Raw genomic sequence first — 16,563 nt, forward strand, 5'->3', positions numbered from 1 at the left:
CCAATTGAAGTGAGGTGTACATCATCCCTGGGCCTGCAAAGCTGACAGTCATTATTTTGCAGGCCTCATTAGGGCAGAAGTCCCCATCGTTCTACAGTGGATTTATCAAAGCTCTGCAGATGTCCCAGAAAATAAGGCTTCAAGGACTGAATGTGCCAGTTCAAATACTTTTCTTTCCTTCCCTTGAAACTGCTTTGATCTCAAATTAAGTTTTTGTAGAGGTGAAGTCATACTTTATTTTCTAATGAAAAGCAGATGAGTGGCATTAAAAAGAAAAAGGAAGAAAGGAAAAAGCTGAAGATAGTAAAATAAATGATTGAATGAGCAAAATGCTGTGGAAGATTTAAAACAACTCAGCAATTTAAGCCACTGAGGAATGCACATTGCATATTCACTGCAAAATACTTGCACTGTCAACATCTACAATGGAAGCTAAGTTTTAAAGAGGACCTTTTTAGGTTCTGTTTTGCCTTGGTTAACAACATTTATGCTGATTCTGGTGTTTTATAGAGATTAACATGAAAACCCACCCTAATGGTTGGTTGGTTCAGGTCTCTGGAATAATTCGAACGTTACCATTTAACAGCTGTTGCAAAAAGATCTGGTGAGGAAACACCAACAAAACCAGAAAAAAATTTGCCATTGAACATGCTGGTTTTATTCTTCTGTGGGTGGGTTGATATTTGTCACTTTAACTGAGCTGTTATCACAATTCGTACATCTGTTTGCATCTTTGCTGTTAATTATGCTGAGACACTAAAGTTTGAGTAGTTACTCACTGTTTATAGGTTTTTGGCTTGATAGTAAACATTGTTTGGTGAGCTTCTGTGATATACTGCTTCCACTCAGAGAAAAACAATCTCCAAAAGCTTGTGCCTATTTTTAGGAGGGAGTTCTGGGTATGCTTTTTTATTGTGGCATGATTTAAGGCAATAAATAATAAGCATGGGGATGTATCAGTAATTTACAACACTGAACATTTGTCAAGGCAGCTGCATGGGAAGGGTCAAATCTTACTTCCCTAAAATTATATTCAATCCTTTTCCATTTGACAACTCCTTCACAATTGTCTCTTGCATTCTTGCATTTTCTTTGTCAATAATCTCATTTTCCAACTTTTTTTTTTTTTTTTGGCTGTTGACAAATTCTTTATCTTAGTATTAAATCCAAAAACTTTCATGGCAACATTCTTTGTCTTTCTTGTCTTTGTCTTTCTTGTCTTTCTTACAAGACAAATGTGTAGAGTTTATTTGCATCTGTTTTGCATTGGGAAGCTAATTGAAAATAAGGGGTTTTGTGTCATCGCCCAGATGTGCAGAGTCTGTGCACTGGGGCAGTCTGTGGTTTGCAGGTATCCCTCAATTGCTGATTTCTCAAGTCCATTTAGCTTTGAGGGCCTGCAGGATGACAAACACAACTGGCCCAATGCCTGTGAAATTGGAAGAGATGGCTTCTGCCTTAAAATTACACTGGGCTGCCTTCAGTTCTATGCCAGTCATATCACAGAAAACACGATGGAAGAAGAACATAAACTTCACCATAAATCTTTTCGGTTTGCATTTTATGAGACTTAGGAAAAAATTTGTTTCAATTTCCCCCTCATTTCATCCTGAAGCCTCTCTGATTTCACTTTATAAATGCACAGGTTGGCAGGCGGTCTGCACCCACTCAGTGAGTTCGGAGAGCCAGGAGGTTCAAGCCACGCAGGTTGCCCCTTTTTCAAGGGAATTTGTAGAAATGGTTTTGCTGGGTGCTTGCAGGTGGATTTCTGAGTCACCCCAGAACCTACAGAAAATGCTACTGCCAGCCCTTGGTGCCTGCCAGACCGCCCCAGCCAGGCAGAGACCGTGGCACCCGGGGCCAGGAGCATAGCTGGATAAATGCTTAAGCCTCAGGGATGGTAAAAACATCATGTGGTGCTCAACAAACTGCAGGCAGCAGTTTTCTTCGTTCTCGGGTTACTGAATATTGAAATGAGTTTAAAAGAACAATTTACCAGCCATTTCCAAAGCTGTTGGTGTTAGGAGCTGTCAAACTGTGATCCTTTCTGCTTCTGCTGGGTTCTTTTTCCTTAGGTAGGATGGGATTTGGAAACTTAAAAGGATAATGAAATAGGTTCCTGAAATAGATCACACTAAATGTATGCAGGTTCAGTTTTGAAAAATGATACATTAGTGCTGCATATATTACCATCACAATTTTTCCTTCTAAGATTGTTTCAGCCATAAATATTATACAGCAATTGGCATACTTTCCTCACTGAGGTCTTGGCAGTGCAATTTCATGAGTATCTTTTTGCAACTCAGTGTACAGATATCTCTGAAGAGTAGAAAAGCAGGCTTTCTTTCCAATTAGATCTTCAAATAGGAGTAGGAATGAGGTTAGAGTAACGAAGATCTTTTGAATAGGCAGAAGAAAATCTCCTCCTGTAAAGCTGCTCTTTTGGAATCGCTACTTTGAACTTCTGAATTATTTGAGATATAATTACTGAAGTCACAGCCTCTCCCTTCATGATCTCCCCTTTTAGCTGCTTTCTCTTTGTGGTTGTTTCACACTCAGTGAGTGTAAATAAACTTTCTAGAGAAAGCAGCAGGTTGCAGTGGAAGTGTCACTGTCTTTGGCATCTGTTGCTTTTGTGGCCAAGGGTTCCTTGCCTTAAACAGCCTTCTCCAATAGTGCATTTGTTGTTTAGTCATTTCAGCATTAGTTAGCCCTGCCTGGGTTGTCATGGGCTTGGTTTCAGCTGTGTGATTCCTTGGTTCCAGGGTTGCTGATGAGGCAGTGACAAATGTGTCGCCTATTAGATAACCTTTTTATGTTTAAATAATTAAATCACTCTGGGTGGCAGGATCTGTAAATGTTGATTTACTAGTAAATATTCAAATACTTTTCTCAGTAGAGTGAGGGCTTTCTGTAAAGGCACTAGCCAGAGTTTGTTAGTTATTTGGCTTACCAAACTAATTTAATCTCTCTGTTTGGGATACTATTCTATTTCTGATAATCACCAGGGGAAAAAAATAAAAGGGAAAAAAAAAACAGAAGAAAGCTTCCTGTGTTTTTCTGGCATTGATCAATATCCCTCTGCTTTGATTTCAGGCCGAGGAGTCCTGTAAATGCAATGGCTGGAAGAACCCGAACCCGCCTCCCACGCCGCCGAGGGCTGAGCTGCAGCAGGCAGCGGTCAGCCTGGCCGAGCCCTGCCGCAGCTGCAGCCACCCCCTGGGTGAGCACTCTCCTCCTCTCTTCCTCCTCCTCCTCTCCTCCTCCTCCTCCTCCTCCTCCTCCTCCTCCTCCTCCCCTCCTCCTGCACCCCAGCCACCCGCGCCCCAAAACTGCAAGTCAGGAGGATGCCATGCCAAGGCCTAGAAATGGGAGCTACGATTAGTTGTAAATCTTACATTCAAATATGTTTAATATGGAAATATCCTGAAATTATTTTAAAGGAAATTCAGCTAAGGTGCAGCTTCTAACTACACCGACATTCAAAGTTGTTAAAATGCAAAAGCGCCATTAGGGTGCAATTTTAATACTTAGTGTTATGTATGCTTTAACCTTGCATAGCTTTATCTGCCAGCTGCCTTCGTTACAAGGCAAATGACTCTCTCCTGTAGGCTATATTATGTTTCCTTACTGTAGAACAAAGTATAAAATATGCTTGAACATCACTAAAGCAGGTACTCATACCTACAAAAAGAACTGTGTCTTTCTGAGTCACAGAAAATTAAACTTAGGGTTGTACATCTTAACGTGGTCTAAGTTATTGTGAAGACAGCTTTCATGTCTTGGAAGCAACTGCTCTAAATCCACTGTTAAATACTGTTGTGGTTTTTGGTTTTGTTTTTCGGACTTAGAATAAATAACAATTTGCTACTCACATAGCCTGAAAAACAGTGCTAAATCACTGTATTATTATTTTAAGAATTTATACTTATCCAGAACACAAGCTGATGGCTGTTTGTGTATATATTGGAATCACAGAATAGTTTGAGTTGGAAGGGACATCAACAGTTTGAGTTGAAAAGGATACTTTCTGTTAGGTTGTGTTGCTCTGAGCCCCAACCAGCTTGAACTCTAATATTTCCAGGGATGGGGCACCCATCACCTCTCTGGGCAACTTGTTCCAGTGTTCTACTACCCTCATTGTAAAAAGACCTGATATCTAATCTAAACCAATGTAAAGCTATCTTGAAAAAATTCCCCCTTTGGCTTTCTTGTGGCCACCTTTGGGTCCATGGAAGGCTGCTCTAAGATCTCCCTGGAGCCTCCTCAAGTCTGAACAGCCCCACACTCTCAGCCTGACTTCATAGGAGAGATGCTCCAGCCCTCAGATCACCTTCACTGCCCTCCTCTCGACTTGCCCCATCATAGATCCATGTCCTTCTTAGCAAATACTGAATAAAAATTAATCTAAAATAAAATTCAGAACTAGCTGATAAGAAGCAGTTACTATTTAATTTCTGTTGCTGCCCAAAACTTAGGATAATGACATTAAAAGAAAAAAAAGGGAAATTTAAAACCTTCACAATAGATCATTTATTATTTTACTTTGGAAAAAAAAATCTTGTGCTTGAATGGAATATTTTTTTTTCTTTTTTTTTTTTTGCATGGAATTTATTTCTATTTCTGCTCTTGTCTTTTGTATGCTCTTATTACATGTAATTTATTTCTAGGCTTTTCATCAGAATTTTTTCCTGATATTCCAAATCTCTGTGTTTGTTGAAGATTAACAAAGGCATAATATCACAGAAAATTCAGTCACTTTAGCCAAGTTAGTTTCAACTTTTCATCACACAGCTTCTCTGTGCTGCTTCTGTTTTTGCAATTAGGGTGGCTTGTGTTACTTATCCCTTTCAATCCTGGCCTTTGAAGAAAGAGACTTTTCTTTTCTTTTTTTTTTTTTTTAACGTGCATGATGTGCCTGTCAGTTCCCTGTTCTTCAGCAGAATTTGTGGATGCTTTGTATTTTGTAGAAAAACTCAGCTGTGTCTGGTTTTGGTCTATTAAAAATATTAAAACATCCTTTAGCTAGGGAACCAGGAAAAACCAGTACTGTAAAACCAACAAAAGTATTCTATGAAGAAACTGTATGTTTATTTATTGCTCTTTTTAGCAAAAGCTACTTCTGACTGCAGGTAATGAGGAGGATGTTTCATTTAAAATAACTGAAATGAGTTACCATGTGCTTCCTCATACTACTGGAAAAATATGTCTTTCAGCTGTGTTTTCCAAGAAAATTTTCCTATTCATCTCTTCTAAATTAGTGTGCTTCTGCTGAATACCTTTAAAACCAGATTTACCACAAGGTGTGTGGCATCACATTAGCTGTGCTCCATTTTCTTCTCAGAAAGCCATTGAAGTAGCAATGTAGAAATTCCTGTGCTCGTTGAAGTTGTACCTGATGTAAAATGGTTTTGTTTTTTTTTTTTTTTTTCCTTTTCTAGAATTTCTTTTTTCATCCAGAGGTAATCCTACATACTATCTTGCTTGAGATTTCTCATTTTAAGGGTGTGGTTTGTTCTTCAAGTCAGTGCAGCTTTTGGTGCATAAATCTCTTTGATTGTGTGTATTATTGTCTACTTATCTACAACTTATATTCATCCTTTTGGTGCTCAGCTCCACAGTTTGGTGCAATGTGGTAGTTTTAATGAATATTTCTTTTATTTGGGTGATATCTTTTCTAACACTGTGACTGGATTAGATGCTGGACAATTCACTGTCCACCAGCCACAAGACCAGGTGTTGCATAGTCAGAGATTCCTCTTTTCTATTTGATTGTTTCTCCTGTGTTGCAGTGTGCATTTCTTAATTGGTAAGCATTGCCAGTCTTGAATCACTTTTAAAATTAGTTAATTAATGTGCTCATACAATGTATACACATTCAGTCTCTTCTTTTTTTTTTTTTTCCACATCACTGTCTCCAGTTCCTGCTATGCACCTTCACACAGCATATTTGGGTATTTCTTGGTTTTAGTGTTTTGAGAAGGATGTACTCTTTAGGCAGTACTTGTGGCTGGGACTTATAACTCTAGTCAAGAGGGATGCAGTGTTTGATGTCAGTGTACTAAAGCTTTAGTTTTAATGAAACAGTTACCAATGGCCACAGAATTTGGAAATGAGCTGTGGGCATCTGAAGAAAGATAAATTTGTTGGCCTGGTGTGTAAACACTGGTGTCTCTTTGGTAAATACATGCTGGTAATACACTTAAATTTTAGATTCACAGTACGGGTAATAATTCTCTAGTTTAATAAAATGTTTAAATACCACTAAGTAGTCAAGATTCAGTATTGTTATGGAAACTGCATAGAAATGGCTTCTTAGGCTGATGTTTTATTCATTTGTTGAAGGCAAGGTTTCTTTGGTATGTTATCAGTTTCTAGTGCAAAGCTCCTCCAGGAGGATATTTATTCCTTGGAAATGATCCGGACAAACTGCTGGGAATATTTACCCTTCATACCTCTCTTAAGGACAGAAGTGAAATAATTTTATTCTGCCCAAAATACTGAATATTTATCCTCAAAGGAAGCTCATGATGGCCATGTGACACTATATTATAAATTTTCATTTAAGTGGAAACAGTTGCTGACATATTTTTAAAGTTCTGCATTACAGTGTACTTTTTACTTGAAGCCGAATAAAGGTATTGCATTTAAATGTTTTGGTATTATACTGAACTTCTCAAAACAAACCAGCTTTGCTGAATGGCCAATAAATGTGATAGTTTTCAAGTCAAGTGTTATTTTTCCTCGCTAACTCCCCAAATAAGGAGTCAGATTTCCGTTGGAAAAATATGTTTATCTTAAGAAGTAAATACAGATAAAATTTATTAAAATATTAAAAGCTATTATGCCCGAATTTAAAACTATTTTTCTTTGAAAGGATATTTTCTTGTCCTTTCAGAGGAAAGGATATGCATACCATCTACATTGGCCTGGAGTCAGCTAAGATTATTGCTTTTTGTAATGCAAATATCTTCTTTCTGGAAGTTGACTTTTTGTTTTACACTGCCTTCCTTCTTCCCGGAGCCAGTTTTTCAGACCAGCTTGAAATGAGTGTCTCCCTTTACAGGGAGAAAAGCCTTAGGCTTTTGAAAATTACAGATGTGGAACTGTATTTACCTTTGGAGATGATAAAAGGGAGTTTGTCACTTGGAAACTGCGGCATGCATAAGCTTCTGAACAGAAGAGCATGTCTGCAAAATCTCTGTTAATACAGTGTGCACAAGGCACAGTTTGATCTTACATGAAAGCAAGGGACTTAGCCAATAATGCTCATCTTAAAATAAAAAGGCGTTTTTTGGAACTGGGTTTGTTTCACTCTTCGCAAAATAAGGTGCTGCTCACATCTGGATGACATAATTTATGGAAATTACAGATTTATTTTCTTAAGTCAAGAAACCTTGTCTCAAAGACATAGCTTTAGGACAAAAATGTATGTAGTTAGTTATATAGTGCAATATATTAATACAAGCAGGACTTGTATAGTCTGCTTAAGTGTTAGCAGATGATGTGATTCCAACCAGCTGCCATTCCTCAGCTGTGGAAGTTACCACCCCTGGTCAACCTTTACAAAGTGCTCCGATGTGACACAGGTTTCAGCTACCTCTGATAACAAGTGTTCTGTTTAGGTAGGTTCTTGCAGGATCAGTGAGTGCCTCTACAGTTAAGGCTCAGCTGGAGATCTCCTGGATTATAGCTGTGCTATGGTTTGTCTCAGTAGCCTTTTACAAGTTTGGGTTTTTATTTTGTTTAGCTGCTCATGTTTCTCACCTGGAGAATGTGTCTGAAGAAGAAATGAACAGGCTCCTGGGGATTGTATTGGACGTGGAATATCTGTTCACCTGTGTCCACAAAGAAGAAGATGCAGACACCAAGCAAGTTTATTTCTACCTGTTCAAAGTAAGCTGAACTTGTGGAGAATCATCTCATATTTTTCACTTTCTCACACATAAGCCAATTTCATTGCCACTCAGGTGTGGATTGACTTTATCTGCTGAGACAGCTCTTCCCTAGGATGATGCTCTACTGAGTAACTGTGGGCTGGACATTCTGGTGCTTGCAATGTACTCTTTCTTATTCCTAAAGTCATCAGGTGATTGAGGAACTGACCCTGACCCCCATGTATAAACTGCAACCTTCCTCACTGACATAAGTACTAAGCTGCCTACATCTCTTCAGGGGAGCCTCTTGTATTCATTTCAGAGAAGATGGTTCCACAGTGAAGTTTAGTAATTACAAATTCAGATGATCAGGCAAGCAGATATGTAGCCAAAATTACAACACTGCTCACAGGGTATTGTGCCCTTGTGACTTCTGTTGACTCTGTGTATGAAACTATACTAAGTTTTAAAAAATTATGTCTTTTTAACAGCTTTTGAGAAAATGCATTTTACAGATGGGAAAACCTGTAGTAGAAGGATCTTTGGAAAGTCCCCCATTCGAGAAGCCTAGCATTGAACAGGTAAAGAGTCAAAATGTGGGTTTTGTTGGTGTGTGGTAGGGGTTTTTTGTTGTTGTTGTTTATTTATGTATTTTAAAATGTTATTTTGGTGGGGCTTTGAAGGCTTTGTTTTGGGTTTTGTTGTGGTTTGTTTTTCTAAATGCAAGCACTGGATTTGAAAACAGGGCATTTTTGTGGGCACTTTGCAGATGTTTCTGTGTTCTGTTAGGACAAAATAAGGGGCTATAGGAGATTGCTTTGGTTCTCCTTTTAGTGTTTGTACAATAGTTACATTATTTGACTTCTCATCATTGGTCTTATGCTTTAATGAAACTTTTTTATGGGTTTAGAGAATTAACTTGTAATGCTACTTTTATGTGGGCAGTTCTAATCTTCCTTTATTTCAAGTGATGAAAAATGCTGTTGAAGTTTTGAAATCCAATATTAAAATGACACTTGCCTTCTGTATATCAAGAAAAACGTTACAGTCCAATTCAGTGAGATCATAGCCTTCTCTTTCAAAGGGTACACAAGAAAAAAACAAAGCTGAAACCGAAGAATAACTGGGGCTTTTGTGACTCTCAGTAGATAAAGAACATATGACAAATTTTTGGTCAAGCAAACTCCTAAGAATGCACTTCTGGCAGACAAGTGGGTCCATGAACTCCAGTGAGACTATGCAGAGGCTCACATACCTCACTGAAACAGGAGCTCAATGTTTTCCCATCCCTGGATGAATGGTTGTTCTATTGTTAAACGGGGTAATTTAAATGTGAAGGCTGTTATGTGTAGTAATCATTTCTTTGCAACTCTCACTTCTTATCATTTAGGAAGATCAAACCACTTTATTGCTAAATTTCTGAGAAGTCTTCACTTTAGGTTCTCCTTTAGTATGGGTATAAACGAAAAATGTGTATGTAATCCCCCTAGGCTCCCAATCCTTAAAATACACTCTTAAAAAGGTTTTGTACAATTCAATTTTTTGTCAAATTCTTCATCATATTCAAGTTGCTTAAGAAAATAAAGCATAGAGATTAAAGGGTTATTATTTTTACAGTGTATTTTGAAATAATTTTCCCTTTAAGAAAGACCAGTATTTTAATTTCTGTTTTTAGCAGCACAGCCACCCAATCAAACAACATGATTTGCTAAGCACCAGTATTACAATGCATTTATAAAATATATGTGTCGCAGCACTTTTAGTCACCCATTTTAATCATGTTCAGTAGATTTTTCTTCAAACTTGACAGTATCCAAAGTGCATTGAGGAGACATGATTGTCAAGTATTAAGACTTCTTGATGAAATAATGATTTGTAGACATAAACTTAAGTAGAAGTCCATAAGCCCTAATCTATTATTGAAAAGTAGCTGGAGAGTTTTGAGGGTGATAGTTGATTTATATACAGATGAAACCCTACCAGTACTTTCTCTGTTTGCTGACTTTGAGAAGGAAGGAAAAAAGGATTTTTTTCTTCTTTCCCTTTACATCAGCTGCTGAGAGGAGGTTAAAAACACCTGTATGTACCTCCTGCTGTCTACACAGGTACCAGCCTGTGGCATCTGCATGAGTAGCTGAGCAAGGAGTTCATGGTCTCTGATATTTCTTTTCTTTCCCACACAATGCAAGTTCATGATAAACAAAGTGAGGAATGTTTGAGGATGCTCCTATAAAAATTATGGCTAAATTATTAAACAGAATTTTCTTACTTTTTAAGGGTGTGAATAACTTCGTGCAGTACAAATTTAGCCACTTACCCTCTAAAGAAAGGCAAACAATAGTGGAACTGGCCAAAATGTTTCTGAACCGCATTAACTACTGGCACCTGGAGACACCTTCTCAGCGAAGACTAAGATCACCCAATGATGATATTGCAGGGTATAAAGTGAATTATACCAGGTAATGCTGCTTTTGCTGGTTAGGAGTCTTACTTATAAATAGGGCATGTACAAACTTCAGGAGTACACCAGTATCTTTATGCCTGAGTGAATTCTTAGTGACCTTGTGAATTCTTGCAGCCGTGGGTTTAACATGAAGACCTAAGGATTTTAGTGAGACTATATCAGTTTCACATGCATCCTTGGGTCTTGAGAAATGTGCTTTATTAGCCAAGAATGGGAAGTAGAGACTGGAACACTTGTATCTAACAATGCCTTTGCAAGGTATGTGTTTGTGAAGTGCTCTCGGCCTTCTTAAGATATAAGCCTCATGTAAGGTCCCTATTTATTGTTCAACTTAAAAAAAAGAAAAAGAGAGAAGATAACATTTAACATTGTAAAGCGTCAGTGTTTAAAACCAAGTTACAGAGGAGTTGAAAAGTCAAACTCATTTTGCAAGTGCTTGAATGCTAAATTGGGAACAGATATTACTGGGTTCCTTAAAATTATAGTTCTTGTTATGACCATTTAACGCATTGTTAAAATTCAGAGGAATAATTTAGACGCTGGAGGATGAAGAGGTAGGATAAAAAGACATGCCTTTATTTATTTTCTTTTTCTCACAAGAATAGTGCAGTGCCTTTTTCAGTGGGCACAGTGAGAGCAGTTCAGGGTAGTTAACCTCTGTCAGCATGCTGTTCTCAGGAACACCCCAGACATCTCTGCTAGCTGAGGCTGAGCACCACCTTCTGGGCTGCTTTCCTGGAGGCCTTTCCTCTCACACCTCCTCTCCATGAAGAACAGCAGCAAAGCTGGTCTGAGTTGAGACTCTGGCTAGTGACAGGACAGACTGTGCTGTGTCTGACTCAGATGTCCTGCCACCTCAAATAAAGGACACTTATAATCCACGGTGCTCCTAAAACCGTGTTTGGTGGGTGTTTGACCTCCATTTGTTTGTCATAACTGGTGTCAGACAGGGGTGATAGGAGTTAAATCTAATTATTAGTTGATAGCTAATTGGTTCTGGTTGGTGGCTTTTTGTTGTTAATTATTTTGTCACTTGTGTTTTCTTGAACAATCCTGCCCACAGTCCCTAAGGTTCCCCCCCCCAGACCCAAAGTGCTCTTCCCATCAGATCTCACTTGTCATTGTGATCTTCTCTCCTCTGTGTTGTCTGAGGCATTGCTCAGGGTGCTGCTGTGCACCATGGACACACCTGAATTTTGCAGTCACCAATTTCATTTGAGAACCTGAGGATTTGAATGAAACTGTATCAGAATTTCACATCCATTCTTGTGTTTTGAGAGATGTGCTTTATCAGCTAAGAACAGGGAGTAGATGTCTGTGAACAGCTCTATCTCGCAACTCTTTTGCAACTCATGTTTGCAAAGATTAAGGCACAAGAGTTTGGGAGAGCATTTCGAGACAGGCTGTACTTTGGGTCTGGATGAGGAATTGTGTGCAGGATCCAGCACAGTATGTTTGCATCTAATTCCTAATATTTTCTTTTCATTGCTGGAGCTGTCATGATGGTTGTGGTCTGATCCTGCTTAAACTCCAGATACCAAAGACCAATCACTTACACACAGATATCAAAATCTTCTTTATGACATTAACAAATATTGTGATCTACATAGGCAGTGTACTCCAGAGTTATCTCTTCAGCACCATCATCTGTTTTCCTGGAAAAGGAACATGACATGCTGTAGTTTTCCTTACTGCAAAGTTTATTATGGATGGAGATACTGGTAATGAAACAGTAACAAGTCATAGTATAATGGGAAGAAGCCAACTGGTGGAAGACCAGGGTGGGAATCCAGTTGGATTGGGATGGAGCTAGTTAAAAGTGTCACCCATTTGGTCCCTGTGAAAGGTAGATGTTTAGCGGGTAAAACAGGCTATGCTGAGGGCCTTTGGAGTCAGGAGATCTAAATGTGAGGCTGAATGAATGAGCTATGGCAAGAATCCCTAACATACCCATTAATTTTCTGCAATCTATGTCTGGAACCAGAGCGCTTTGTGTAAGCTAGACTGCAGAGAAAAAGAATATATGGAAACTTAAAAGTACTTGGTTGTCATTTCTGGAAAAAAACTGGGCAATATAAATGCTGCTTAACTCTGTCCAGCCTTGCAGTGGAACTGATTTATATGGTCATATAGCTCTCAGCTGCATTATAAATGATGTGGGTAGTGGTTTTATTGCATTAAGTCATATGTTAGATGTTGATAATTACTTGCCTTTTTTCCTCTTTACAGGTGGCTTTGTTATTGCAATGTCCCTCAGTTTTGTGACAGTCTACCTCGGTATGAAACCACCCAGGTTTTTGGTAGGACATTGCTTCGCTCTGTTTTTACTGTAATGAGACGACAACTGCTGGAGCAGGCCAGGCAAGAAAAAGACAAGCTTCCTCAAGAAAAACGAACACTAATCCTCACTCATTTTCCAAAGTAAGGGGTCACAGCATGTCTGCATTCAAAGTTAACCAGAAACTTTTGTGTGGAAAGGGAGAAATTACCTGCAGTTTAAAATAATTTATCTTTTTATTCAGTAGCAACTAGATACTGCAGCTTTCTCTACTGCCATAACTTAGATTAGTATATTTTATGTACACAACTGCTTGATTTGTTTTGTCCTAGGGTTTACTTTATGAAAAGGATTATTCATATTGCTGGGGGATTGTTCTTTTTGTCTATTAGCAGGTATTGTAGGTCAATTACTTTATTTTTCTGTAGTCCTTGAAAACAATGTAGATCCAGATCTCCAAAAACATGCTCACATCTGCTTTGGTGATGGAGCATTAAAAAAAGGGGGGGCGTTGTAGGGCGTTGTACAGATTTTATAAGAATTTTGGTTTAATTCAACATTGTAATAGTGAACAAAGTAATCACCCCATCGCTAGAAGAGATGGGTTTATTGTAGAGGACTCAGTATAGAACTGAATCATTGAATCCTAAACTCATAAATTTCATACTGAGTATTTTTTCCAGTACTAGAATGTTGATGATAATCTCTCAAAATAAAATACCAATAATTACCTATAGGGATATTGAAACATGCTGAACTTTGACAATCCTTAATTTCAAACGTTTTACTGGTGGTAAAGAGGGGTAGTGATGCTGACAGGATAATTCATTGTAATGAATTCCTGTTAAAATAGTGCATCACTTTTAAAATATCCTTATTTTACAGAGGTAGCTTGCTTCTCGAAGTCATACTTTAAAAGCCTGTCCCTCCTAACAACAAGTGAACTGAACCTACAGAAGACGTGGTGGCACTGATGCTGTCTGTGCAAGCTACTGTACTGAGTCAGAAGATGGGTTAGAGCTCAGGGAAATGAAAAACAACATGAACTTTTCTAAGTTGAGTAGAGCCAGGATTTGTTGCTCCTACTATTATTAATAGTTTATTTTACCACTTTGAAAAGTTTACACCATCTTTGGGGTGGACTGTTATGGAGTGTCTGTCTGGGAACAGGATCATGATCTGGCCCTAAAAAAGGACTTAACACCCCATTGATGCAAGGAGCAGATTTGTGGTGGAAGTAGGTGTGCATATGCCCCTGTTTTGACTGCCTTTTTAAGCCTTTTGCAGTAATTTGAAAAGCATTATTATTCACTGCAATTCCTTTTGATATTGTGATGGGGGGTGGGAAAGACCAGTACTGTTTGCAGATGATCTGTGGGAAGTATGAATAACGTTTTAAATCTCTCATGGGCTGCACTTAACCTGAAGCATTTGTCTTTTCTCTGGCATTGTTCTGAGTGAACCCCGCAGAGGACCTGTGTCTCAGAGCATGGAGCCTGGCATTGGCACAGGGCTCCCCTCTGCCCTGGACTCTCCTTTTGGGCAAAGGGAGCACCCAAAAGTTGTGTCTGGGCTTACCTAGGAAGCAGTTGCTAATAGGGTTGAAGGCAGAGCCTCTGTGCTGCCTGAAAATTGAGCTTTGGCTAAAGTTGGATTTGTCCTTCTGCTCTGTCACAGATGGTCAGGTCACTGTTAAAAACTTTTCAGCCATTATCAGCTGTACAGACAGCAGCAAACACGGCACATTGCTTAGGTATGGCTGTCCTATAAAAACAGTACTAAGAGTCTGACTTGATCCTGATAATCCCTATCCTGTTCAAGGAATTTTTACTCAACAGTCCTGTTGGTTTCAGCTGAACAGTTTCTATACATATAAATGACTCCAGAGAGTAGAAATGTGCCATGTCAACTTCTGGTCTGAAAAACCCTTTTGTGCAACTTAGGATAAGAAGCTGTCTTGCTGCTGGGAGGGAATTGGTGTATTAGCCCTAAGACGGTGAGCCTGCTGGAGAGTCTGATCTGTGGAATATAATAATGCCAAGAGAGCTTTAAAATCATGCTGTTTCTGTAACTCTACTAAAGTAAGGTTAAAAATAATGTTATGCAACCACAAGCATGCAATGAAATGTTACAGTAGGACACTTAAAAGAATGAAAATATCTTCCTAAGACCATTGTTAGACACACTGGGGTTTTGTAAAAGGCAGAAAGCAAATGCAACTGCAAAATACTGGTTTATAAAAACAGACATATTTTGCTATTATTGTATAACATAAATCAAGTCATAGCTTTCTCATTAGTCAAGTTTTGTTCTGTAACAGTAGTTTGTAACTGTCTTTTTCTGTACTTGCAAATTAGATAACTATTGCTTGTAGTCAGAGGTAAAGTGAAAGCACTCCACTGAATTGTCCACTCTGGCTTTTGATTTCTGCATATGTGGGGTTTTGTTTAATAGCATTGACCAACAGCATTTTCTTACTGACTTAGTAAATGTTTTTAATTTAATGCTTATTTTGAAAAAGAACCTGTTTGGAAGGATCCTATTAGTTGATATTTTGCCTGCTTTTGTGCCTAGGTTTCTGTCTATGCTGGAAGAAGAAGTGTACAGCCAGAATTCTCCCATTTGGGATCAGGATTTCATGGTGTCTAGTTCCCGAACTGGCCAGCTGGGAATCCAGACAGGTAATTTGCATTTAGTAATGGGTAACACAAATGAAAACTGCATCATTTAGGACTAATGTGGGGCTTTTAAAATATATATATTAGAGAGAGAGATGTTAGTCCGTGACCTTTTAAAATAATAGTTTAATTCTCTAAATTAGTGAAACAACTTCTCCCTTTATTGAGTTTGATTTGTCCAACCAGTCTTGGAGCACTGTAAATTGGACAGATGAAGCTGAATGATGAGATTTTGCTTTTCAGTGGAGCCCTACAAAAAACCTTTTCATGAAGCTAAATGCCAGCAGGCTTGGCAGGTATGTGAAGGAAGTTTGTTTTCTTAGCTTCTGCTCAGCACTGCAAACTAACAAAGCCTGATGTTTGCAATCCCTGTTATCCAGAAGTCCTTCCTTATGTAGAATTTAGTTTGGAAAAATACACTGAGATAAATATTTAATGTCTCTACTTGTGAACTGGTGGCATTGCTCTGTTGCAGTGTTCAGTGTTAATTTTTAGGTGGTAGGTGTCCATTTTTGTGACAGTCTTTCCATCAGCTCCAGAATGGGTTCCATGACACGATTTTTTTGTGTTTGTTTTTTATGTCATTGCAGTTATCAGTCCACCTCCTGTTGCAAGATCCATTGCATACAGTGCAAGTCCTTCATCTCTGGAGCAATCCAACAGTGGGAATATGAGTCCAGCTTGTAAGGTTTCTTCTGCCCTTGACCCAAACTTAGGTAATGGAGAAGGATCCTTGCCTTTTGATTTCTGTTGATATTATTAGTAGTTGCGGTATATGGTAACCTTGCCTTCACCCTATATTAGCAACCTTGAGGTGTTTTTACTGAAAGATTTGCACAAACATACCTTTTTCTCTGCTATGGTAATGTTTAACTAGCAGAAATGGCAACTGTATTTGCAGAAAAACCAATTTGTTTGTTTAAATTAAATTAAAATGGAGAAAGGTCTGCTGGTGTCAAAGGTTTTTGAAAAATACTTTCCTTGGAGTACATCTACTATAAGCCATGAGGAGGGCTTTCATTTAAATAATGTCAGAGTAAAAGGGACCATGACAATTGGACTTTTAATCTTTCAAGGTACTGAAAATGCATACATTTGAGCATTAGAGAAAAACACAGACATACCAACTAGGTTAAATTTAAAACCTGAATTAAGTTAGGTCAAAAAAACCCCAAAACCTTGTAAGAAAAAAAGTTGATGGATGCATAACTTCTCCTAATAAATCCTTTTTCAAACACCTCAGAATTAATGAGCTTGTCAAGAGAG

At 38.4% G+C, this 16,563-nt stretch overlaps 1 protein-coding gene across 2 annotated transcripts in view; it reads left to right on the top strand.

The window, feature by feature from the left end:
- The window catches only part of KAT2B (lysine acetyltransferase 2B), a 41,749-nt gene that overhangs the window by 5,360 nt on the left and 19,826 nt on the right, over positions 1-16,563 (top strand). For both annotated transcript variants that reach the window (XM_062508718.1, XM_062508710.1), the window contains exons 2-8: positions 3,097-3,223; positions 7,751-7,896; positions 8,369-8,458; positions 10,155-10,336; positions 12,571-12,762; positions 15,194-15,300; positions 15,888-16,013. In XM_062508718.1, coding sequence (XP_062364702.1) covers positions 3,097-3,223; positions 7,751-7,896; positions 8,369-8,458; positions 10,155-10,336; positions 12,571-12,762; positions 15,194-15,300; positions 15,888-16,013 — 970 coding nt within the window. The remainder of the gene's footprint in view (positions 1-3,096; positions 3,224-7,750; positions 7,897-8,368; positions 8,459-10,154; positions 10,337-12,570; positions 12,763-15,193; positions 15,301-15,887; positions 16,014-16,563) is intronic.

This window comes from Cinclus cinclus, chromosome 1, assembly GCF_963662255.1.
Source record: "Cinclus cinclus chromosome 1, bCinCin1.1, whole genome shotgun sequence".
NCBI classification, from domain to species: domain Eukaryota; kingdom Metazoa; phylum Chordata; class Aves; order Passeriformes; family Cinclidae; genus Cinclus; species Cinclus cinclus.